Source organism: Dreissena polymorpha, chromosome 9, assembly GCF_020536995.1.
Source record: "Dreissena polymorpha isolate Duluth1 chromosome 9, UMN_Dpol_1.0, whole genome shotgun sequence".
NCBI classification, from domain to species: Eukaryota; Metazoa; Mollusca; class Bivalvia; order Myida; family Dreissenidae; genus Dreissena; species Dreissena polymorpha.
In genome coordinates, this window is record NC_068363.1 from 69,769,820 (window position 1) to 69,794,965 (window position 25,146).

At 35.1% G+C, this 25,146-nt stretch overlaps 2 protein-coding genes across 4 annotated transcripts in view; both read right to left on the bottom strand.

The window, feature by feature from the left end:
- Positions 1–1,394: 1,394 nt before the first annotated feature.
- LOC127845295 (uncharacterized) lies at positions 1,395–10,575 on the bottom strand. The gene is made up of 5 exons (XM_052376124.1): positions 10,306–10,575; positions 9,929–9,997; positions 9,664–9,783; positions 2,635–2,796; positions 1,395–1,824 (listed from the first exon to the last, which is right to left on the bottom strand). The coding sequence occupies exons 1-5, from the start codon at positions 10,376–10,378 to the stop codon at positions 1,742–1,744; spliced, it is 507 nt and encodes a 168-aa protein (XP_052232084.1). The 5' UTR covers positions 10,379–10,575; the 3' UTR covers positions 1,395–1,741.
- A 2,513-nt stretch (positions 10,576–13,088) lies between these two features.
- The window catches only part of LOC127844400 (two pore calcium channel protein 1-like), a 52,029-nt gene continuing 39,971 nt past the window's right edge, over positions 13,089–25,146 (bottom strand). For all 3 annotated transcript variants that reach the window (XM_052374543.1, XM_052374542.1, XM_052374545.1), the window contains 3 exons: positions 19,003–19,124; positions 17,749–17,826; positions 13,089–16,574 (listed from right to left, as the gene is read on the bottom strand). In XM_052374543.1, coding sequence (XP_052230503.1) covers positions 16,539–16,574; positions 17,749–17,826; positions 19,003–19,124 — 236 coding nt within the window. In that variant the 3' untranslated portion in view covers positions 13,089–16,538. The remainder of the gene's footprint in view (positions 16,575–17,748; positions 17,827–19,002; positions 19,125–25,146) is intronic.

Here is a 25,146-nt window from a genome sequence, read left to right on the forward strand (position 1 = left end):
TGCTTGCACTTTTTTTACGTATTCCCATTTTACTTATCCGTTATAAACATTGTTGCTGTTGTTTCGTTTTCAATATCAATATTATATTGCTGGGTAACAGTTCATCATGTACATGTATCTACGTTATTGTAACATTTCTTGACATTTTCGTCATGTTTTCCCAAACATAAACGTAGGGGGTATGTAGATGTTTGAAAAATCGTTTTTAGAGCCTGTTTAAAATACAAATTAGCTAAATTTATTTCAAACTTGACGTCCTTAGTAACGCATTAAAATAGGTGGTACGAAAAAATATTATATTATAAATGTGCGAGTGTTTTCAGAACTGACTTGTATAGCATGTCAAACCATAAAAACATAACGATGATAAAGGTCAATAAACGTGTATTGGATGTGTGCTTCAAGCTAGATAAGGATATAATATGTAACAATAAAACCATCATAAAGATCACTAAAAAAATATAAAGATATATATTGCAATTCTTATTATTATTGTAAAACCTTAAAATTAAGTAAAAACAATAAAATTGACATGTTGCATGTAGGGACAATATGACTGCGCATTTTCTTAAGGAACATTCTAACCGCACTGAGGTTTCCACTTTAAAACATCGATCTACTAGTGAACAGTAATTCTCTGACTGCACTCAGATAAAAAATGCAGAGTTTTATTAGAGTAGTCTTTTACTTAAAACATGTCTTCCACACGAACAATAAATGCACGCTTTGTTTTAGATAGAATTCCATTTCCTATCTGAATGTACTCGTATAATGTTACCTAACCACAGCTTTTTTTCAGAATTAACGACCGAAATTGAAAGCGAATGTATTTGGTTCGCATTGAGTGTTGGAAAAAAAATATATACGAATATTATTCGTGTGCATTATTTGTGTGAAAGTGCTCATTTATATAGGCATAACGGATTTCGTGGAGAATATTTAACATAAAGGTTCAAGTTATAAGGCAGATACAACAACAATATTTTATATGTAGGTCTATTTCTTTTATTCACTAAAAATCCGACCAACAGTGGCGCTCAGGTGCCTGCAAGGGACCACACTGTTTTGGTTGATCTGGCATTGCCATTTGGTTGGCACAACGGCTTCATCAGGCATGCGCAGACAACCGGAATTCACATTCATGTAAACTCTCGGTGACATATTCTGTAGACACGGGGCACACGCACTTTCAAAGCCAGATCATGCATCAATAATGTGCAAAGAACACGGGAAGCGGACAACGACAACGAGCGAGGCCTGGTATAGTTGAGATAACCCTGGGTTATTGTTAGGTTAGGTTTATGGTTAGGGGTCGGGTTAGGGTTAAGGCTAACCCTAACCCAAACCCGACTCTTAAACTTTACCCTAACCCTTACCCTAACCCTCTACCTCCCCCCCCCCCCCCCCCCCAATGCGCATTACAATACTTGGCCTCGTTCGTTTTCGTTGTCCGCTTCCCAAAGAACACCGCTCAAAATGACTGCTCTTTGTTTGTGAAATCGTAAGATTGTGAAAGTTGTGTTTCTGTTGTAGTTGTTTAAGCGTTTGAATAGATATTTTCTGTATCGATAAATGAACTTTCAAAGTGATATGCAAATACAAACTAAATGTGGTCTACTGTACACGACTGGTTAAGATTTAAGTATTTACAAAATATTTGTTTCATGAGATATAGAGTTATTTCGTACGGCAGGCAATTGTACCGACAAGTCAATGGACCACTGCAGCACTGATGGATTTTCTAGATGAGAAACAGCAGCACTGTCGTCACCATTACAGTGCAAAATTCCGTCACTCTCAAACGTCCTGCGCCATTGTCAGGATCTGAAGATGAATCAGAAAAGTAGACTCATTTATATGTTATATAAAAAAATTCTTACTTTAATACATTTGCAATTTATGCGTATGGCTTTGCGCATAACTGATTTGAAAGGATAATAAGTGTACGGTATGTTGTATTTAATTGTGAAAACATATGCACATCACGTTAAACACACTTATTTTATAGAAGCTTATACAAGTAGTAAGTTCACCTTGAATAATTCAGTTCCTAAATGTGAACATCGCAGTGAAGTAAATAAATGAATAATAGGCGGGAAATAACACAAACGCTTCAAAATGTGTTTGATTAAAAAGGGGTCATGAGAATAAACATAAAACGTGAATAGAACACAAATGGATTTTGGTGCTAAGCAGATTTGGTTAAAGTGGCATTTGAAGGATAATACGAATGATTGATTATCAAGTTGGTATTATTTTCCAAATAATACTTTCACTAGAATTATATGTTTATAAATATAAAAATATTGCCCCTGAGACACTGTTCTCTGGCTCTGGAAAAAATATAGTTCAACATTGGAAAGTCATAATTAATGAAATTGAACTTCGCAGATTTTGTGGGCGCTAGTTCGAATCTCCACGGAAACTTATTTTGGAAAATAATTTGGACACCGTTTCCATTTTACATAAAACGAGAATCATTATATTATTGCTGCTATTTTAATAATATGAACGTCAAAAGTTGTAACTTGCATTTTTTATGTATGTCTTTATTTCTTTTTTTATTTCGGAGAAATATACTGTCGATATATCCATTAAATACTACACGCGTTGTGCTGTTAGTGTTAATTGTACCTTTGTTGCACCTTCCATTAACTTCAGTATAGCCATAATTACACGCGCATACCGGTGTTGTGTTGGTTTTTTGGCCTGATACACAACTTGCGTTTGAAACGCACTGCTGTTGGCCTGCACTTCGTTTTCTTCGATTTTCCAATTTTGCTTCGTTAGGTGGTGCTGAACATTTGTACAAGTACTGCTATTTATTGAATATGAATATGTATACAGTTATTTTGTTATAGTGAAGTTTGTAGCGCCGTTAAATGTCTCATCGCAACATTGACGATAAATGTCGCAAGGAACGATAAATGTCGCAAATCATATTGACGATATATGTCGCAACTTTAACGATAACTGTCGCAAAAGTTTCAACTACCGATATATGTCGCAAAATTAACGACAAATGTCGCACATCTTTGTAAGTCATGTAAAAAATGAAAGTTTGAATTAAAATTACTAAAACTTTAAGGTTAGATCTAGATCATCCGACGAAGTTCTGTGGGCCGACTTCCACCAAAATGGTCAGTTTTTAGTTAGTATTGTCCAAAATGGTCAGTTGTGGTTAGTATTTTTCATAATTGTCAGTTGCGGTCAGTATTGTCCAAAATGGTCAGTTGTGGTCAATATTGACCCAATCAATTCCAATAATTCTTGGCTCGACTAGCCAGTTGTTGATTACCCTATTCTAAATTGACTGCAGTTTTCAAGATTGGCAAAAGGTTGTAAGATGTGATAAAACTGTAACATAATTAAAGGAACACAAATTACGATAAAATTGTATTGCATTTTGTATGTAAGTTACATCACTGTAGTACATGTATCATTATCTTAGTAAATGTATTACTATTTTGCAGACGCACTAGCATATGCCGAAGTTTGTACTGGCATATTGATGAACTGAAGAATAATATGTTCCTTTCATTTTTTTCAATATCGTTGCCTTCAATTTATGCTTTACATATAGGCAGCGGTATTCAATGTCGCCGATTCACTGACTCGCTGCAGATTTTCAATATAGTGAACATTACCTCATCACTGTTTATCAGTGAACTTGGCATTTCTGTTAGTTATTCCTTTACTTTCGTGAATATAAAAGTATTTGGTGAGTAACAGTGTCAAAGATCATCCTCCGTACACAGTCATTTTGTTTTTTTATATTCCAGATCCTTTTGGAGTTTAAACTCGTACTCTTTAAACTAACCAATTACGAACATGGTCACATTTACATTAAACATATAGATATATTATCTGACACGAGTTGTCGTTTCATACAATTTTTAGTCTTTCGCTTCCGAACAACAACAAGGTTTTGAGAAAGTTTTGAAAGCCAGTTTTGATCATTACCCGAAACATGATCACTGCCTTTATACGCGCCGAGGAATAATTCGCGGCGTTGTTTCAGTTCTTGGAGTACAATCATTTTCAAATAGAAACATAAAATGAGTATCGTGTTAAATGAAATAATTTTGAGAGGATCATTTATATTAAAAGTCAAAAACAATCTTTTACCTAAACGTGTCGCGGAAGAGTAAGTTTATGAATTATTAAAATTGTCCACTACGTGCTACGTCAGGCAAGTGGTATTTTTCCGCAGCACAGTTCATTCAAAATATGAGGCTATTAATAGACGACTGCTGAATAACAATGTGATGTCGAGATTGCGTCATGCGTCTTTTCGTAACTTCGTTTATAGCGCTTGACTGATTTCTGGTAGTACAGTACAGTAAAGTTGAAAATGCAAAAGAAAATGGCGATTGCCCAAAAATCAAGGTAACACTATAAATGATATAGAATTCATTAGTTTAACGGAGCTCGGTCAGCAGCTGGAGCATGCACGTCGCGATCGAGGGGAGAGTCACACGCATAAGATTTTCTTGAAGACTTCGAAGAATCGCCAAGCGGAATGGTAATTTTCCGAAGGAGGAATGTGGTTTCACTTCATCCCCTGAGGAGGGTCGAATATGAGAACTTCCTCGGGCAGCTCTGTTAATCAAGCGAGTACCGTCATCCATCGACCCGGACGTCCTCTCCTGCTCACTTCGCTGACTTCCAGAACTTGGAAGGATCGCCAAGCGGAATGGTAATTGTCCGTAGGTAGTAAGTGGTTTCACTTCATCGCCGGAAAAGGGACGGGAGCATTGGAGTTGGCAGCGTAGAGGACGGGTGGGGCGGACCTTGGGCAGAGATAAAAAACAGGATTTCGATGGGATGTCCCTATGAAAATAATGGAAGTTTCCCAGGACGGCGGTACGCAGTATGCTCAACGTGCTTGTGAAACCGTTCTGGGGTTCGGGTCGACGGCTTGTTGCGTCTAGAGAGGCCATACAAGCGTCGCCGAGCGCGAGGAACGGGAAGAAGGTCTTTTTTATTTTCAGCACTCCCTTGGCGGAGTAACCTTCTCCTTTTTAATAGTGCGAAATAGTTGCTGTCGTCTGTCAAGTTCCACGCATGAAAAGCGTGCGTAATTCAACAGACCAGGTGCTGTAACTTAATATAGACGTGCAATTCAGTACACGTACTATTTTATGACGAAAAAAGTAAGTTGGAATACATGCACACGGTGAGAAGGTATTGACCCATTGAAACTCTAGAAAAAATACGTTAATTTACGACTTAAACCGTGCAGTAGATGTTACATTCATACAAATATTAGTGACGGGTGGAAGAGTAGAGATGTTACACGTTAATGTCAGTACATGAAAATGAATGAAAATGAAATGGAACTACATCAAATGAAGCATTTAATTTCAGGCAAAAGATATTTAAACACAATTGATGTCGTATTATTGAGAATTAAATAAAATGTTCGTTGATACCAACATATTTATTGTTAGAATTATGTTGTGGTTCATTTTTTTGGTAGACTCAGAGACTTTTTCTTAGCGCCAACTTAGATATACGTTGACTTTCTTTTATCATCTTTGTAATCATAAGTGGAGTTTGTGTGAATCATGTATTTAATTATGAAAGATTGTAAATCAATGGCATTTTCCGCCTTGATGTTGTTTTTGTTTCAAAAGCTCACCACTGTAGACATTTAAAAGTAAATTACTTTGGGGTTTGCATTTTTTGTGGCCGTTCGATTGGCCTACGTTAAAAAGTCGAACTTAATATCCTGTGACTGCATGAAATATTAACTATGTTCGAAGAGCGAACAACTGCAGTGCTTTCAGCGCTTTGATATGCGTAAGCTTCGTAACGCTCTGTTAACAGCTACGGAAGGTAATCGCTGCGAGTAGTTTGACTTTACCTGACTAATTCATAACATCCGATTCTTAATTTAAAGTATCCTTTAATAAACTTACGATATAGAACACATTATTCTACCTTCTACCGCGATCGAGCCTAAAAAGTTTATGGAAAGCATATAAAAACACTACATTTTTTATTTTATTTTGTTTCTTGCATATTTTATTCTAATCAAATTCTAAATAAAACGATACATGCGTTTGCGAAATTATTTAACATCTTAAAACGATACTTCTTCTTTCTGCGTTTATAATTGTGTAATTCTTTTACAGACTGATCACGTGAATATGACGTATCGTGTCTCACTGTTTTACATACATTTTATTCCTTCGCAACATTACGCATAATTTGTTTCTGTTATGTTTTTGACTGTGTGTGAGCTTCGCTCATAAGGCTCGTTAAAGATGACATATTCTTGACATTGAATTCAACATCAAACAGAACAACTTAAACAATCTCTACTCACTTAAAACGGAACTTCTGTTTTGAAGTATGAACATAAGTTATTCGTAAGCGAACACATTTTATTTTATGCTTTCCGATGGTTTATAGAGAAATATCAGTGAATTAAATCTGATATTTTACTGTTTTAAACAGTGAAAATTTGCAGTAAAAATTATCGATATTATTCATTGTTTAACCGGAACTATTTTTAGATATCTTTGGTTTCCTTTCTGTGACCGCCAATTAAAGGCAATTTTACCAAGGGCGACTACTCCTAATTGATATTTATAAAAACATACGGATAAGCTTCCTTTAAAACTACATGTAATAACATAGCGGAGCGCCCAACTGGAAATTATATTGTCCAGAATGGCAAAAAATACAAAAATAGTAATTTGTAAGCATAAATAAAAAAAACATTTTGTTGTTGCTTTGTCGGAATATCAATATTTTAATTCACTCATGATCACTCGTGACCTATACCCGTGAGGTCTGCAAATGTTTAACTTCTACTGTCACTTAAGGCAGTGTTTTTTTTATAACCATTTCTACCATTCTTTGCAAAAGGAACGATTGTTTTCTTTCAAAATTTAATTCTAGCAACTTCTGCCACATCACGACGTTTTAAACCAACGTTTTTTATGAAAGCAAACTTTCCTTGAAAATAAAATAAGGTAGGTCAAATACGTACGCGAGTAATGAAGCCGCGCTTAAAAGAGATCTGATCGAGAGATTTTTTTCAATTAATTTGCAGCAAAGCGTGTATAGGTCCTGTCACGGATTATGGCGGATCAAGCTACTTGTGGTTTCAACTGCATTTCGAAGAGTTATGAATTGTAAATTATCATCTTTTTAAAATAAATTTCCATTGAGTCTAATGCCCAGGGTTTCGAGAGAATTTACATATTTTATTTGCATACATTAAGTTAACCGTTCATGTTTATGTAGTGTCATTTTAATATTCAGGGTTGCTCATGCGTTGGCGTTTAGTTAATTAACCAAGATTTAAAGTGGTTTTGGAAATTTATCTTTGTATCTTGATGAAATATAGATTTATTATGAGTTTTCACAAAAGTAAATGTCCAAAGCAAGTCGCAATATTTAGCTTACTAGGATCAGATTATTTCTATTTGATTAAAACTTTTTGCTATACAATATATTTTGCTAATTAAAAAAAAGAAAATTACCCCCAATGTTGTGCTATATATATAGATATAAAATCTATGATTTTCTGTTTAATACACGTAATATAAAATCGTTACCATGCGCTATTTATAGAAATATTAACTATTTAGTTTACAAAATCCGAGTTTTTTAGAACGTACAATACTAGTTTTACCTAACTATGTTTTGAATTTATAAGAAATACATACATTGACCACAATATAGTGTGTACTTGTTGAAGTAATACACGCTTATTACTGCTGACAGGCAATAATTTGTTTTTTGTTCAATCAACGTTATGACCGAACTGAGCCCCTTCGCCAGCTTCGTAATTGATATTCGTGTATTATTCATAGAGGCCAAACAAATACTTATTTCATTATATGAACGCCATTACATTCAGATTATAACACAACGTGATAAAAAATGAATAACTCTAAATGTAGTTCTAGATTGGCGGCTGTATATATTATTATTCTTAATTTAACCCGAATAATTTTTAACAATTGTGAAAATTTACATAATAATATGCACCAGTTATTGGTCTATGGTGTACAATTGCTGTATGTTTTTATTAATATTTAAAAGCGGCCTAAAAGGTATTTAATAACATTAACAACAACAACAACAACAATAACACACGATATAAACCAGTTGAACCTTCTAATGTATATTGCTTGAGGCATTACATTTATTAATGTAAGCATTATGAGTATGAAGTACATGACTTTCTCGGATAGACGTGGCAATCATTTTAGCACGTATCACACAATTAAAGTGGCACATGAGCTTTGCTCGAGAAATATACATGTTATCATGTTTTACTTGAGAAAACTGAGATCTTTGATACACTCTTTTCGAAGAATCCATGGTTATTAATTCAATATTATAATTTCAATTTTTCCCCGGACTGACGCTTCTATAACATCCGGCTAAAAGCGACACATCTTTGAGTGGATGTTAGGATAAAATTTAGTTCATTGAAAGTAAACGAATTAATTTATGCTGCTATAAACAAGGATGTAAAATATTTAATTTGTTTTTGATGATATTTATCACATTAAATTTCCGTGCTTTTGATGTTTTGAAATGACGCTTTTACATAACTATGTGCTTTATAGATGTTTGCATGTTAACGACTCATCTAGAACGTATGGGGAATGTGCGCATCTCACGTTTTAGTCTGGTGAAATATTGTATTCTTTTAAAGGTTAAACCATTAAAGCATTTAAAAGAGAAGAGTATCATGATATTGCATACAATACTAAATGAACAGTAAGAGCTTGAGCAAGCCGTTTGTGTCACCTTTAATGTAATGACTTTACATTGAGATACTCTATCTGGTAGTTTTATCGACACACATTCTAAAATAGGATTATATTTGCAGCAATTCATTTTAAAATCCTTAATCGCATCGCAAGATTAAGTTATAGTTTAAGAGACAGCTCGGAAACCTCCACCAACCGACCTATAGAAAGAACGAGCGAATGAAAAAATCATTGTTACATATAGACACCGAACCATTTATGTTATTTGGAGCTAAGGACACCGTCCAGCATGTTCTTAAAAACTATGTACAAATTGATTTAAAAAAACAACAACATGATTTCATTGATATGATGTTTCACTTTATTTCCTACAACTATTCAATCGGGCACAGATTTTTCCTCTATATGTTTGTGTAATAGAGACATGGAGTATTAAGCTCGACATGAAGTCAGACGTTACGCTGACAATGTATACAGGCGCATTGTCTGCATTGTCTGCAAGCATATAATAAGATTATGTTACCTAGCTCCTACTCCAGTTTAAGTTAATGTTTCAACATACATCGGGAGTTGACATTTTTGCGACATGTATCGTTAAAGTTGCGAATTATATTGTTAGTATGATTTGCGACATGAATCGTTCCTTGCGACATTTGTCGTCAACGTTGCGACAGATATCGCAGCCTGCGACATATAACGGCGATGCGACATATAACGGCGATGCAAAGTTAAGCATTGTCTTATAACAAATGAGCAATATGACATTAGCGATATAAGTTACAAACAATCACTGCATTCAATATATATATATATATATATATATATATATATATATATATATATATATATCGCAAAAAATTATCATACATATTTTGTCATACTTAACCACCTATATTAGGACGACAAGTGGTACACTTACGAGCAAGTGTTGTTGTAGTTGTAGGTGTCGCAGTAGTTGTTGTTGCCGCAGTGGTTGTTGGTGCCGAGGTTGTCGATGCTTGGGTTGTTATAGTTTCAATTGTGCATACTTGACCGGCCTCTGAACATGGGTACGAAAAAAATCATAAATAAACAAGAACTCAAATTTCGCTAACTTTATTTAACGAGTGTTACACGACCTTTATTCTATTGCTTTATATGAAGAATAAAACTAAAACAATACCATATAATTTATAAAGACTTACGTATATGACAGAAATCATTCTCACAAACGGTGGTACTATTTGCACACTCTACCGCTGCATTACATGGACCTGAAAGAAAACATAAGTTTATAAAATAATAACACGCGCCATTGTCATTTCGATTGTCAAGACGTTCATTTTAAAGGAATGACTTAGCGGAATTGGTATCGATTACTTTGACTTTCGTATTTAATGCATTCTACTACTGTTGAGGTGGAAAAAGTTTTATGTGTTTTCCGAATAAAAATAATAATAAATTAATAAATAATAAATACATGAAAACACATCTAAGTGCTACATTTTGTGTAAACATTCGGACAGAGTTTTACATTTAGTCAAGATATTAAAACGAAGTTAAAAGTATTTGGTTTACTTACTTAGCACATTACATCGCACAATGTAGAAACACGAAAGAAATACCACCGCCACCGAGAACGCCGATGGAATCATGACGCGCACCTAAAGAAATAAAACAACGTTAAGTACGTGCGCAATTAAAAACAAACCTAAACACCCATTACATGAAATATATATTCCAAATTATTTCACACAAAAATAAAATGTCATATCGACGCACTATCAAACACCAGATCGACCTATCTATGTAATTTCTGAAGAAATGACTGTTAATAATACGACGTCTCCTTGGTGACCCTCTATTGACAAGGATGTTTACGGCGCTGTGCGTTTGTCGTTATAAGGGTCATGAAAAGAAAGAGAACGAGTTGTCATTAATAATTTATACCTCACAATACCCAAATAAGCCTGTACAGTTCTCAAATGCTAAGCAGGGATGCTACACACTGATTTTATAGCATTTTTCATTTTAAGGAAATATCTTCTAAAAGAAAACTCAGTTCAGATGGAAAGCGTCGACTCTGATGAGCCTGTGCGAACTGCTCTGGCAAACATTGGGTGACACTTAATGCTCATGCATAAAGCCCAATTTTCCTAGAACGCCGTTCAATTTAACTGATTCGTCCAACAGAAGAATGTTGCATTAGAAAATTTTCAACTTTTCTTTCACATAGACGTATACAATCCAAGTGTAAACTTTAAATATGCAAACGTACCTCTCACATAAATGCATGCTATAATTGAAAACTTCAATACTTAAACCTACCTTGAAAAAGATGATTTAAAAAAGCAAACGTTGAATCGTTAAACTGTCCTTTCTCATAGGCGAATGATGTAATTGTAAACTTTGCATTTTTAAACTGACATGTAACAGAGAAGTATCATGTTATTGCAAACTTTGAATGTTTCAAATGACCTGTCCTATCGACATATATGTTTCAAATTGTCTGTCAAGAGCAATAAAAGAATAAAACTTCGGCCTAAACAATCAAATGGTTCCCTGCATCGCACGTAATACATCAGATACAATTATGTCTTACGTTTCTGTCAAAATAAGTTAGATAACCCATCCGACATGTTTACGAACGATTTTTTGATTGATAAATATCAGAACAAATTAAACGTGACTCACTTACATTCCAGTTCTTCGGTATACATTTTATTACATGTATATTAAACGTAATCATCCACGGACTTGTTGAAATAATTATAGTAAAATGTCTTTTCATGCTGTGTTCAATCGTTTAACTTTTGCAATTATCGACCAGTCCAAACAATATATCTGTGAACATGACAATCACAAATTTATCGTTTGAAAAACAACAATAACAAATATCGACTTCACATCGCATGTCTTGCATCAACTTGCAATTAAATTTCTATATTTCCAGCACAGGTATAGAACAATACGTTATGCATTTCCCCTATATATAATTTTGCCTCTGAGTCCTTTAACAGCGTGACTGCTCATGATGGCTACAATTCTCAAAATATAATTATGATTGTATATTCAGATATCGTAGTTTATTTTATTTTTTTAAAATAGAATATTTGTATAAAAACCTATAACATCACGGTTTATAGGTGCTAAAGCAAATTAAAACAATTTTGACTCAAAACAATCGGTTCAGTGTCTTGAACAACTTATTAAAACATACACACAGTTAGTATATGAGCCTCGTCATGCGAAAATTGGTCTTATACGTTATGCGGTCAGGGAATCCCCAGAAGAGCCCGCGGCGCATTCAAGCAGTCTGGTCAGAGGTTACCCCGTTCTCTCCTGAGTCAAAGAAACCTTGCGCGACTTCCGTATGCGTGACTCATGTAGTCTTTGTGCATATTTCTTTATATCAATTCATTAACATTAATATTAACGCACTATAATGTAGAATGTATTCGTGAATAGGAATCTGAACAAAATGTTATGTATTAATAGATAGGAATCTGGGATCGTATTCCAAAAACATCTTAAGTCAATTCTTAAATATTTTCACTAAAGTTCAAAATTACAATGTTTTGTATTTCTTTACCAAAAAATGACATGCATGTTGCTTTGTTTGGTATTCCTCAAATAATAGTGACATAATGATGCTATTTTGATGTATTTTTTGATGCCGAACTATTGCAGTATGAAATGAAACACTTAAGAAAATGTCCAATTTAACGATAATATTAAAAATTAACTTAAGATGCTTCTGGAATACCACCCCTGAATAAAATGTAATGTATTCATAAATTGAATCTTGGAGAAATGTAATGTATTCATGAAAATGATTTTAACGCAATTTAATGCCTAGTGTGTTTACAAGGGTTTTGTATGATTAGACCCCATAACCTAGATTTTGTCCCCACATTACAAAACGTCAAACTTGGCCTAGATATTTTCCAGACAAATATCCTGGAATAAAATAAGTTAACAGTAAAACACAGGTTTTTGATAACATCCATTTGAGCCGCGCTCTGTGAAAAGGGGATTTAATACATGTGAAGACCGCACAGGCTTATCAGGGATGACACTTTGACACCTTAACTGGATTTTTGCTAAGATGAGTATTCCTTTGAACGAAAAATACAATAAAAAAGTGTCGTCCCTGATTAGCTTGTGCAGACTGCGCAGGCTAATCTGGGACGATACTTTAGGCACATGCATTAAAACCCCTTTAACAGAGCCAGGCTCATTTAGGGTAAACATTTTTCATTGACAATTTTGTAAATTCAACAAAATGTATGGAACAATACTGAAGATGTTTTACAAAGAAATGGCTATATGAAGAGGGTAGAAACAGCAAGGATAATCAATAAAAACAATTGAAAAGTTTTATTGAGTTAAAAACATAACATGGTCTTAGTTACAACTTATAGAGAACATAAATAACAATTAAAAGAGAACATATATATGTCTACTAGGCGTGAACAGTGCATGGAAAATCGTTGCATATAGATATATTAATATGAAACATGAAACAATTTTATTAATAATTGATATTTACAGGCTGGATGAGATCCACTTTTCAACTTGTTTACACCCAAAAAAACTTATATTAATTAAATACACACATATTTACAAAGACACGCAAATTGAATTCAATTGAATAACAAGAAACCGTCGGAGACAGGTGCTGCTCCCTTAAGTTTTTTTTGTCACAATATTGCACTATATATTCAGATAAAAGGAAACATCTTGTGGGGCATAACTTTGGACAAAATAATACGATGGATGGTTTAGCAACTTAAAAATGTCAAAGGGCCATAACTCTCTAAATAAATCATCTAACCAGAACCCACTAATAACATGCGCATCTCCTCAAGGTAGTTAAGCTTCCCATAAAGTTTCATTGAATTCCAGTCAGTACTTGGGGAGAAATAGCCCGGACAAGAATTTCACTATATGTACAGTTTTTAGAAAATTTCAAGGGGCCATAACTCTGTAAAAAATCATCAAACCATAACCGGCTGATAATATGCACAACTCCTGTTGGTAGTGAAGCTTCCCATTAAGTTTCATTGAATTCCCGTAATAAGTTGCTGAGAAATAGCTCGGACAAGAATTGCACTATATGTACAATGGAAAATATCAAAGGGCCATTACTCTGTAAAAAATCATCCGATCAGAACCGGCTGATAATATGCACATCTCCTCTTGGTAGCGAAGCTTCCCATAAAGTTTCATTGAATTCCGGTCATTAGTTGCTGAGAAATAGCTCAGACAAGAATTGCACGATATGTACAATGGAAAATTTCAAAGGGCTATAACTCTGTGAAAAATCATCCGACCAGAACCGGCTGATAATATGCACATCTCCTCTTGGTAGCGAAGCTTCCGATAAAGTTTCATTGAATTCCGGTCATTAGTTGCGGAGAAATAGCCCGACAAGAATTGCACGATATGTACAGTTAATGGAAAATTTCAAAGGGCCATAACTCTTTGAAAAATCATCCGACCAGAACCAGCTGATAAAATGCACATCTTCTCTTGGTAGTGAAGCTTCCCATAAAGTTTCATTGAATTCCAGTCATTAGTTGCTGAGGAGTAGCCCAGACAAAAATCCAGACGGACGCACATACGGACGGACAGACGAAGCAGCGACTATATGCTCCCTCAAATTTTTTTAGGGGAAGCATAAAAAATACATCCAGATATAAGGCACTAACACATGTGCATAGGTTTCGCAGGTAATGCTGAAAGAATAATAAAAACATTCATAATGACATAACAGTATTAGAAATTAGTCATTTAAATGAATAGCATTGAAAAGCATACATGTATGCTCATAGTTTTATATACAACCAACAGATTACATTTTTTTTTTAAATAGCACCAAACTAATGATCTGCAAGTTTCACAAGTTAAATGCATTCAGCCATACATTATTCAAGGTCGCTGTGGATATAGTGTCCGCCTTGCGACCGGAAGGTCAAGGGTTAGATCCCCCCCTGTGGAAGCGTTCTTTAGATTTCCACCAAAACACCAAGCACTGGTTCTAACCAGGAAACGGAATCAAAAGCGTTTCAATAAGCCCAAGGCTTTTGATACAATCAAGCTAAAACAAATTGGTTGAAACTTACCATAAATTAACAGTTAAAAAGAGGTTGATCAAATCCATGCTTCAAATAAGACTTTTAGAGAATTGAAACCACTGACTAGTGTAAAGGTGAGTAGTGGAAAAATAGTAATCGCAAAGTATTCAGAAAAGAACTCTTGTTTTAGTACTGTGCACTGCATATTGCGCTGAATACCAATAACATAAATTACTGGAACATATGAGTCGCGTTCTGAGAAAACTGTGCATAATGCATGTGCGTAAAGTGTCATCCCAGATTAGCCTGTGCAGTCTGCACAGGCTAACCAGGGACGACACTTTCTGCCTAAACTGGATTTTTGCTGGGAGACTTCATTTAAACGAAAAATGTCATAAAAGCGGACAGTGTTGTCCTTGATTAGCCTGTGCGGACTGCACAGGCTAATCTGGGATGACACTTCACGCACATGCATTATGCCAAGTTTTCTCAGAACGCGACACATATTATCAATAATTATGAAAACATATGGTCTACTTTTAATTAACTTCAGGGTGATATAACATACATTTGTATATTCAATTTATTTTACTTATTTTAATATTTATCATTTATTAAATAATCACAAAAATAATGATCTTATTTGAAAGCATTTTACAATAACTTACAAAACAATTAAACACAAGAAATGGAAAATATCTGTAACAGTAATAAAATGTACTAAATGACAACAAGAACTTGTCACTCGCTCCATGTAGTTAAAGAAAGCAAATTGTAACCATGAGAAATTGGACCCTTTGAACTTGGCCAGTTTGACCACTGGGGCGTTTTCTTAACTAAGTTTGTAGAGAACCACAATTCGATTTTAAATACCAAACATTCGACCTATGGGCATTGTTATTTTGCTACTAGTATATAAGTCTATATATAAATAAATTGACCCCTTGGGCGTGGTCAGTTATTTGCCCTAAGATCATGATTTGATTAAAACAAGGTAGAGGGCAAATATGCAAAGTTACATACCAAATATAACAAATCTGGATATTCTAGTCCCAGAGAACTATAGTTTTGCAAACTAAGTCTATAGTAACAATAAGGTAAAAAAAATGACCAATGAAAAATGGGAAATGTAATTAAATTAACAAATGTAACATTGAATTTTACTTATATATTGAAAATGAGCAAGATGAATGTTTATATATTATACGAAACATGGGGAAAAGAACAAAGCGTACAATAAACTTTTTGGTTACATTCAATATTGCATATATATTTTGATGTATATTAAAGTAAAAGAGATCATACTTTATTGCTAACTTATACTTCTATGTATCAAATTTACGTCATTTACAAGAACAATATAATTAAAATACAGATAATCTTTGGCTTATGGCAATACTTTTTCCTGACTTTTCCTTGATACACATTTTGAAAATATGCATGTAAAAATAACAAGTCACAGCATTTTTTTACAAAAATAAATCTTGCAGTTACAACATACACAAGACCAAAACACAATGGCAACACTTTTGCACATGTCCCCAAACAAAGAACACATTCCACCACTAGGTACCCAGCAAGTCTCAGACATGATACTGATATGACATACAGCCACTTTAATGACATTCTTCTTTAACGGCAAGATTAAGGCATTTGCCCAAACATTCATAGGGGCCTGTTTTCCAACATATTCACAGATTGACGTGTGCTTTGCCTTCGTAGCATGTCCAGATCCTTATTGATTCTCTTCCTTTTCTTTCTGAATCCACTCCTTGGGAGATGAAAAATGAAGAAATAATATCACATACTCAATACATTGTCATATTTATAGTTAAACTTTAGTAGATCTAATATTGTTTATGAAATAAACCCTCTTTGCATGAAACTTAAAGAGGAAAAGGAATGTTGTCTTATTTAATCATTTTGGAGATATGTATTAGGATATTTGTTTAATTAATGGAAGTCAGTTGACGTATTTTCTTTATTATTGATTACAAAATATGACATATAGAGCATTTTAAGGGTTGAAATAATACCTATTGCTCAGCCTGAACATTGTTGGCCATCATATGAAACTGTGTTCTCTAATCTCACTTTTTATTACCATTGGTTTTTCTCACTGACTTACTCAGTGATCATTTAATATAAATTTAAATTTATTAAACATATTTCAAGTCTTTCACTTCAGAAATAGTTTTCGATTGTTCATAGTCTATCAGCCAGTAAAAAATGATTTGGAGTTCTTATCATGTGTGTTGTGTTCTGAGAAAACTAGGCATAATGCATGTGTGTAAAGTGTTGTCCCAGATTAGCCTGTGCAGTCTGCACAGGCTAATCAGGGACGACACTTTCCCCCTAAACTGGATTTTCGCTAAGAAGAGAGGTCATTTGAACAAAAAATTCCATAAAATCGAAAATTGTCGTACATGATTAGCCTGTGTGGACTGCACAAGCTTATCTGGGATGACAATTTACGCACAAGCATTATGCCCAGTTTTCTCAGAACGCGACACATGCATAGAAATAAAGCCCTAAGGGTTTTTGTGTGCTTATCTTGGATACATCTTTTTGCATGGCGCATGAAAAGTTCTACTACAACAGTTGCGTTCTTTGTCTTTCAGAAGATAAGCATACCGTATACAATTTAGCCGGGCTCTTGGAAAACGCTTAATGATTGTGCTTTAAGTATCATAGAAGATTAGCATGTGCTAGGCTTATCGCGGACGACACTTTCCACTTTTACGGAATTTTTGGTTTAAAGAAAGTCTCTATCAAACAAAAATCCAGTCTAAGCAGAAAGTTTCGTCGCTGATTAGGCTTAACTGCACGCACAGGGACAAAACTTTACGTAAATGCATTAAGCCCTGTTTTCTCAGAGCGAGACTAAATTTAAGAACGCTGCATTTACTTGTCCCTCAACTTTTCTGTTTCATAGTGAGACACACCTCCAACTCATCCTTGTACATCTTGCAGCAGAGGTCCTGCCTGCGTCTACTCCTCTGGCCTCGGTACATGTACGGAGTCTGTAGAGAAATACATAATTTAATGAGCCTCGTTCTGGAAAATAGAACAGGTATTGTTTTTGCTTGAATATATAAAGTATATTTGTTGGATTTTGGTAGGTAATTGATTTCATTTCAGGAGTTATTACAGAAATTTATATTTTCACAAGCCGCATATATATTTTTTCTATGATAAAATGATTATAAAATATGATTATTCACCAAAATCAACTAATTTTTCTCTTTACACAATGTGTTTGCAGGGTTTTAAAACATTTTAAATGAGTTTAACTGGAAATCTGTCAAAAATTCACTGATATTTTTTCACTATCTGAAACATTTTTTTTGTAAACATTGTGATGCTGTGAGTTTAACTTTATTTTTTATGTAAATTTAAATGTAAAATGAATAATTCTGGACCAATTATGAGGATTGGAGTTTCTCAAAACTTGTTTAAACCTTCAATGCTTTTGCATATGCCATTCCAAGACAGTGACCAAGTTTTGTTCATGTTTGTGCGTTTGTTATGAAAGTGTGTGTGTCTTGTCTTGTGCATTTGTTTAGTGTCTTATTGTTTGAAATAAAATGAAAATTGATTCCTTGCCATAAATAAAGGACTGCATTTCATTGTTTTCTCTCCTACTGGTGCAGCTGAAGTTTCACTTTATCTGTATCCGATGGAAACTGCTGATCTAACTCACTATTAAAAACAGTAATGAGTACTTAATAATACAAACAATTGGAACTGCCACTCTTACCAGAATGTCCGTGGAGTTGCACTGACTGATGATATGGTTCCCTTCAAATAAAACCCGCTTCATTTGAAAATGAGTTTTATGCCATATGTGGCCAGAAAAGCTCCAGACCAGCCAGCGCAGTTTGGTCAGGAGCTATCATGTCTGCTAATTAGACCAAGTACTGCCACTCTTACAAGTCGCGTTCTGAGAAAACTGGGCATAATGCATGTGCGTAAATTGTCATCCCAGATTAGCCTGTGCAGTCCGCACAGCCTAATCAGGGACGACACTTTCCGCCTAACCTGGATTTTCGCAAAGAAAAAACATCATTGAAACGAAAAATTCCATAAAAGTGGAAATTGTTGTCCCTGATTAGCCTGTGCGGACTGCAAAGGCTAATCTGGGATGACAATTTACACACAAGTGTTATGCCCAATTTTCCAAGAACTGCCACTCTTACTTGAATGTCCGTGGCGTTACGCTGACTGATAATGTGGTTCTCGTTGAGAGGTTGGTTCTCGGTCTCACACATCTCCTTCTCCTCTGCACTTAGTGGCACATCCCTACTGAGCTTCAAGTGATCTACAGGGAACCACAAACTAATGAGGCTCTTTCTGAGAAAACTGGGCTTTATGTATGTGCCTAAAGTGTCATCTCACATTAGCCTGTGCAGTCTGCACAGGCTTATCTTGGACAACACTTTAAGCACATTAATAACCAGGGCTAAAATAAGTTTATTTTTATCGTGACGAACAACTTCACCAGAAATTATTAAATGTCAGTAATTTCCATTGGACAGGCAAAACTGAAAATAACATATACCCTGCTACTAACCGTGGTTGAGGTTCACCTACATGTTCTTGCTTTGGAATCTTAGAAAACACCTTTTTATTTGACTACATTTGAATTTAAATAATAAAGTAAACTGATGTGAATTTTAAGACAAGAGCACCAGGGTGGAGGTGGGGAGGGCCGTATAGTGTGAGGGTGTGGTCATTTATTACATTATCTTTCAAAAATGAAAAAAAAATGGAGGGGGGGGATTCTGGGGTGGGATGGTTGGACAGTCTTTCAAAAATAAAATAATAAAAATAAATTTGTGTGTTTATTTTAACCATATTTAAAAAAAAATGGGGGAGGGGGAGTTGAGAGAGGGGTATAGTGTGGGTGTGGTCATTTATTAGATGATCTTTTGAAAATAAGACAGAAAATGGAAAACAATTTTTTTTTGCGGGGGGGGGGGATTCTGAGGTTGGGCGTGGGGGATGGTTTGGGTTGAGTCAATTGTGGTATCTCAAGTGTTGTTTTGTCAAAGTATGAATCAAATCTGATCATAAAGATGTTATGGCAATTTTAGCTAAATTTAATACTTTGACCTTGACAGTCAAGGTCATTCAAAGGTAAAGGTCAAATTCAACTTGCCATGTACAGTACCCTCATAACAGTAAGAAAGAATTTGAAGTTTGAAGCAATAGCCTTGATACTTTAGAAGTAAAGTGGATCTAAACACAAAATTTAACCAAATATTCAAAGTTACTAAGTCAAAAAAGGGCCATAATTATGTTAAAATGCCAGTCAGTTACATAACTTTGCCTGCACAGTCCCTTAATGATAGTTAGCAAGTGTTCCAAGTCTGAAAGCAATAGCTATGATACTATGCTACTATGGTAGTCAAGGTCGCTTTGATCAGTGATGTTTGGCTGATTTCAGCTCCTGTTCAAATTGCTCTTTTTATAAGAATTAGCGATAGAAAATATTAATGATTGGTGCTAAACATTAGGTGAATATATCTGGAATGCATGGGATGAATTAGTTACTTCAACAAGGGCCACATTGGCCCTGAATCGCTCACCTGAACAAATTTAATAGCCTTAGGCCCAATGGTAATTGACAAGAAACAAATTTTCTTGAACAAATTTTTAGGGGATCCTTTAAGGATCATCCTTGTAAAAAAAAATTGAAAATCCGACGAGCCCTTTCTGACAAGAAGATTTTTTAAGGTATTGACGATATATGGGCATGGCGGCCAGCTTGGTTATGTGACCAAATTTTTTTTTCGTGACATAGGAATGCTCCACATGAAATTTGGTTGAAATTGGCTCAATGGTTTAGGAGAATATGATCTGCTCAGGAACGCTTAAAACTTAAACATTGAGATAAAAGGAATTTTTGCTTGTTTTGAAGAGATTCCTCCTTTTTCTCAAAATTGACAAGATATCATCGACTAAACAGGCAACCCATGTTTGCATAAGGATAAATCCTTTTTCCAATCAACATATTTTGGACTGAACAATTTCTCAATTTCCCACGATGATTCAACCCTACCAGAGCAATTTCCTAAGCAATAATCACCTCCCATTTTAAAGAAAAATAATTTCTCATCAACAAAACTACAGCATTAATTGATTTCTGGTAGTTAACCCTTTTCCAAATTGAAAGAGGTTGCAGACGACAAATTAAATTATAATGGAATAAGAAGAAACTGATTTAATAGGGTAGGAAGCATTGTGATGAAAGGAGAAAATGCTAATTTCAGCAATTTCTCCTTTTATTTCAATGATTTCCACAGTCACAAACATTTGCAGAAAGAATTAACTGTTCTGGGTTAAGGGTTTATGTGGTCTGCAGCAAAGCCATCAGAAGAGAATCGTGTCAGAGAAACCTGGCCTGTAGCCAGCAAATCCTTTACTCTAATAGCACTATTAATTGGAAAAAAGAGTACACTATAATTATTTCTAAATCTGCCATCTCAAGGAGATAATTCTGGACTTAATGGTCCGATGTTGCTCATTTTCGACAGGGCTCGAGTTTTCATTGATATGAAGACACTGTGCAAGTTTGGAAAGAATTGGATGAAAAATTTGGACTTTATTGCATAAACACCATTTTCTCAATTCAAGGGGAGGTAATTCTGTACTTCATGGACCAATAATGCTCATTTTTTGTAGGGTTCGTGTCCTCATTGATATAAAGACACTGTGCATATTTGGAAAGGATCGGACAAAAAATGTGGAAGATTTTTGAAAGTTTTCACAAAATAGGCAAAAACGAATAAACATGCAAAGTTCAACGAGCTCCTGTGGCCATGTTTTTTGACGAATCAAATTTCTTTGAACAACTTTTCAGGGGAGCCTTCAAAGGTCATCCCTGTGAAATTTTTTGAAAATCTGATGAGCGGTTTCTGACAAGAAGATTTTTTAAGGTTTTTACCATATATGGTCATGGCGGCCATCTTGGTTATGTGATCAAATTTTTTTAACAATTCTTTTGTCCCATGACCTAGGGATGCTCCACATGAAATTTAGTTGAAAATGGCTCAATGGTTTAGTAGAAGAAGATGTTTACAAATTGTTTACAGACAGACAGACAGACGGACGGACGGACGCCGGACGGTGAGTGATCACAATAGCTCACCCCGAGCTATCGCTCAGGTGAGCTAAAAAGTAGGGGTCATCTGCCAGTCATTATTCAAAAAGTATTCAGGATATAAATAGTGACATTAGGTGAAAATCTGTATCTTGATGAGTTAAAAACATGGATTTTTAAGTGCATTGAGAAGACCCCTGGGCACCTTAAATATATTGGATTTGATGATTTAAGGTCTAAATGATGTTTCGAAAAGTTTCGAGAAGAGTTGATGTTTTTAACAAGAGCTGTTTGTAAAACATGCATGCCCCCATATGGGCTGTCAGTTGTAGTGGCTGCCATTGTGTGAATACTTTTTTGTCACTGTGAACTTGACCTTTGACCTAGTGACTTGAAAATCAATAGGGGTCATCTGCCAGTCATGATCAATGTACCTATGAAGTTTGATGATCCTAGTAGTAAACTTTTTTGAGTTATCATCCGGAAACCATTTTACTGTGTCGAGTCATTGTGACCTTGACCTTTGACCTAGTGACCTGAAATCAATAGGGGTCATCTGCAAGTCATGATCAATGTACCTATGAAGTTTGATGATCCTACGCATAAGCTTTCTTGAGTTATCATCCGGAAACCATTTTACTGGATCAAGTCACCATGACCTTGACCTTTGACCTACTAACCTGAAAATCAATAGGGGTCATCTGCAAGTCATGATCAATGAACCAATGAAGTTTCATGTACTAAATGTAAGCTTCTCGAGTTATCATCCGGAAACCATTTTACTGTGTCAAGTCACCGTGACCTTTGACCTAGTGACCTGAAAATAAATAGGGGTCATCTGCAAATCATGATCAATGTACATATTAAGTTTCATGATCCTGGCCGTACGCGTTCTTGAGTTATCATCTGAAAACCATTTTACTGGTTCGAGTCACCGTGACCTTGACCTTTGACCTAGTGACTTGAAAATCAATAGGGGTCATCTGCGAATCATGATCAATGAACCTATGAAGTTTCATGATCCTAGGCCTTATTATTCTTGAGTAATCATCAGGAAACCATTTTACTGTTTCGAGTCACTGTGACCTTGACCTTTGACCTAGTGACCTGAGAATTGATAGGGGTCACCTGCCAGTCATGATCAATGTACCTAAGAAGTTTGATGATCCTAGACGTAAGCTTTCTTGAGTTATCATCCGGAAACCATTTTACTGTGCCGAGTCACCGTGACCTTTGACCTAGGGACCTGAACCTCGATAGGGGTCATCTGCCAGTCATGATCAATGTACCTATGAAGTTTCATGATCCTATGCGTAAGTGTTCTGGAGTTATCATCCGGAAACCATTTTACTGTTTCGAGTCACTGTGACCTTGACCTTTGACCTAGTGACCTGAAAATCAATAGGGATCATCTGCGAGTTATGATCAATGTACCTATGAAGTTTCATGATCCTAGGCGTAAGCGTTTTTGAGTTATCATCCGGAAACCATTTTACTATTTCTAGTCACTGTGACCTTGACCTTTGACCTAGTGACCTGAAAATCAGTAGGGGTCATCTGCCAGTCATTATCAATGTACCTATGAAGTTTCATGATGCTAGGCGTAAGTGTTCTTGAGTTATCATCTGGTGGATGGACAGACGGACGGACCAACCTACCGACATTTGCAAATCAATATACCCCCTCCTCTTCGAAGGGGGGCATAAATATCTAAAAGGTCTAAATGCCCATATATAGTGTTCAGGATTGCCATTTCACTTCTTTAATGGAAAAAACAAATTTACGCTCATTGGGATGGAAAATGCTATTTAAGTATTGGCACTTCTAATTCAAGAGGAGTATGTATTTTACTTAATAAATGTTTGGCAAATCTACATGTAAAAGTGTAATCAAGAAAAAGATACAATGGGACATTTATTAATTCTAGAATTAACAATAGATAACCATTGATTTAGACTAAATCATTAGACGGCCTTCTTACACTTAAGGTAATATCAATAACTTTAAAAAATATAAAGCATGACAAAAGCCCAGGATCAGATGGTTTTACAGCAGAATTTTTTGAAGTTTTTTGGAAAGATTTGGGCAACTTTATAGTGAGAAGCCTCAACTATGGTTTTGCCTCTGGAACCATGTCAGTTACTCAAAAACAAGATATAATCACATGTATACCTAAAGATAATAAACCCAGACATTTTCTGAAAAACCTAAGGCCATTAACGTTTTTAAATGTAATTAACAAGCTTGCATCTGGGGCTATTGCAAACAGATTAAAAACTATACTTGATACTCCTATTTCTAAAGATCAGACAGGATTTATTAAAGGCAGATATATATATATATAAGGTGAGAATACCAGACTTTAATATGACATTATGAAATATACAGAAGATAACAATATCCCTGGACTCTTGATGACCATTGACTTTGAAAAGGCGTTCGATACCCTTGAGTTTGATTTTATAGAAAAATATTAGATTATTTTAATTTTGGTACAAGAAAAATGGATTTCACTTTTCCTGCATAATATCTCAACAGCTTTTCAAATCAATGAGTTTCTATCAGAAATTATTACAATTAAAAGAGGCTGCCCAGAAGGAGATCCAATAAGTTCCTAAACTTTATTCTTTGTGCTGAAATTTTGGTAATTAAAATAAGAAATTGTAATGCAATAAAAGGTATAGAGATAGACAATATTGAATATAAAATTTCTCAGTTTGCTGATGATACATCTCTCTTACTGGATAGCACCGATATTCCCCTCAATGCTACCCTTGATCTTTTAAATAACTTTGCCTTATGTTCTGGTTTAAAAATCAGCTAAAGCTTTGTCACTAAGGTGATCAATACCCCCACATGCTGCATTGACACAGAATACTCACTCAGTGACCCCATGACCTAGTTTTTGACCTGGCATGACCCAAATTCGAATTTGACCTAGAAATCATTTAGATACAACTTCTGACCAAGTATGGTGAAGATAGGATGAAAACAACTTGAACTAGAGCTTTGTCACTAAGGTGACAAATACCCCCACACGCCGCATTGACACAGAATACGCACTCAGTGACCCCATGACCTAGTTTTTGACCCAGCATGACCCATATTCAAACTTGACCTAAACATCATCTTGATCTAACTTCTGACCAAGTTTGGTGAAGATCGGATGAAAACAACTCGAATTAGAGAGTGGACACTTAATACAGACCGACCGACAGACAGACTGACAGACAAGCTC

Coding starts and splice junctions, on each gene's coding strand:
- LOC127845295 (XM_052376124.1), bottom strand. CDS start 10,378: ATGATTCCATCGGCGTTCTCGGTGGCGGTGGTATTTCTTTCGTGTTTC. Junction 2,797..9,663: donor AACTACAACAACACTTGCTC/GTAAGTGTACCA, acceptor ACAAATGTTCAG/CACCACCTAACGAAGCAAAA. Junction 1,825..2,634: donor TAATGGAAGGTGCAACAAAG/GTACAATTAACA, acceptor ATTCATCTTCAG/ATCCTGACAATGGCGCAGGA.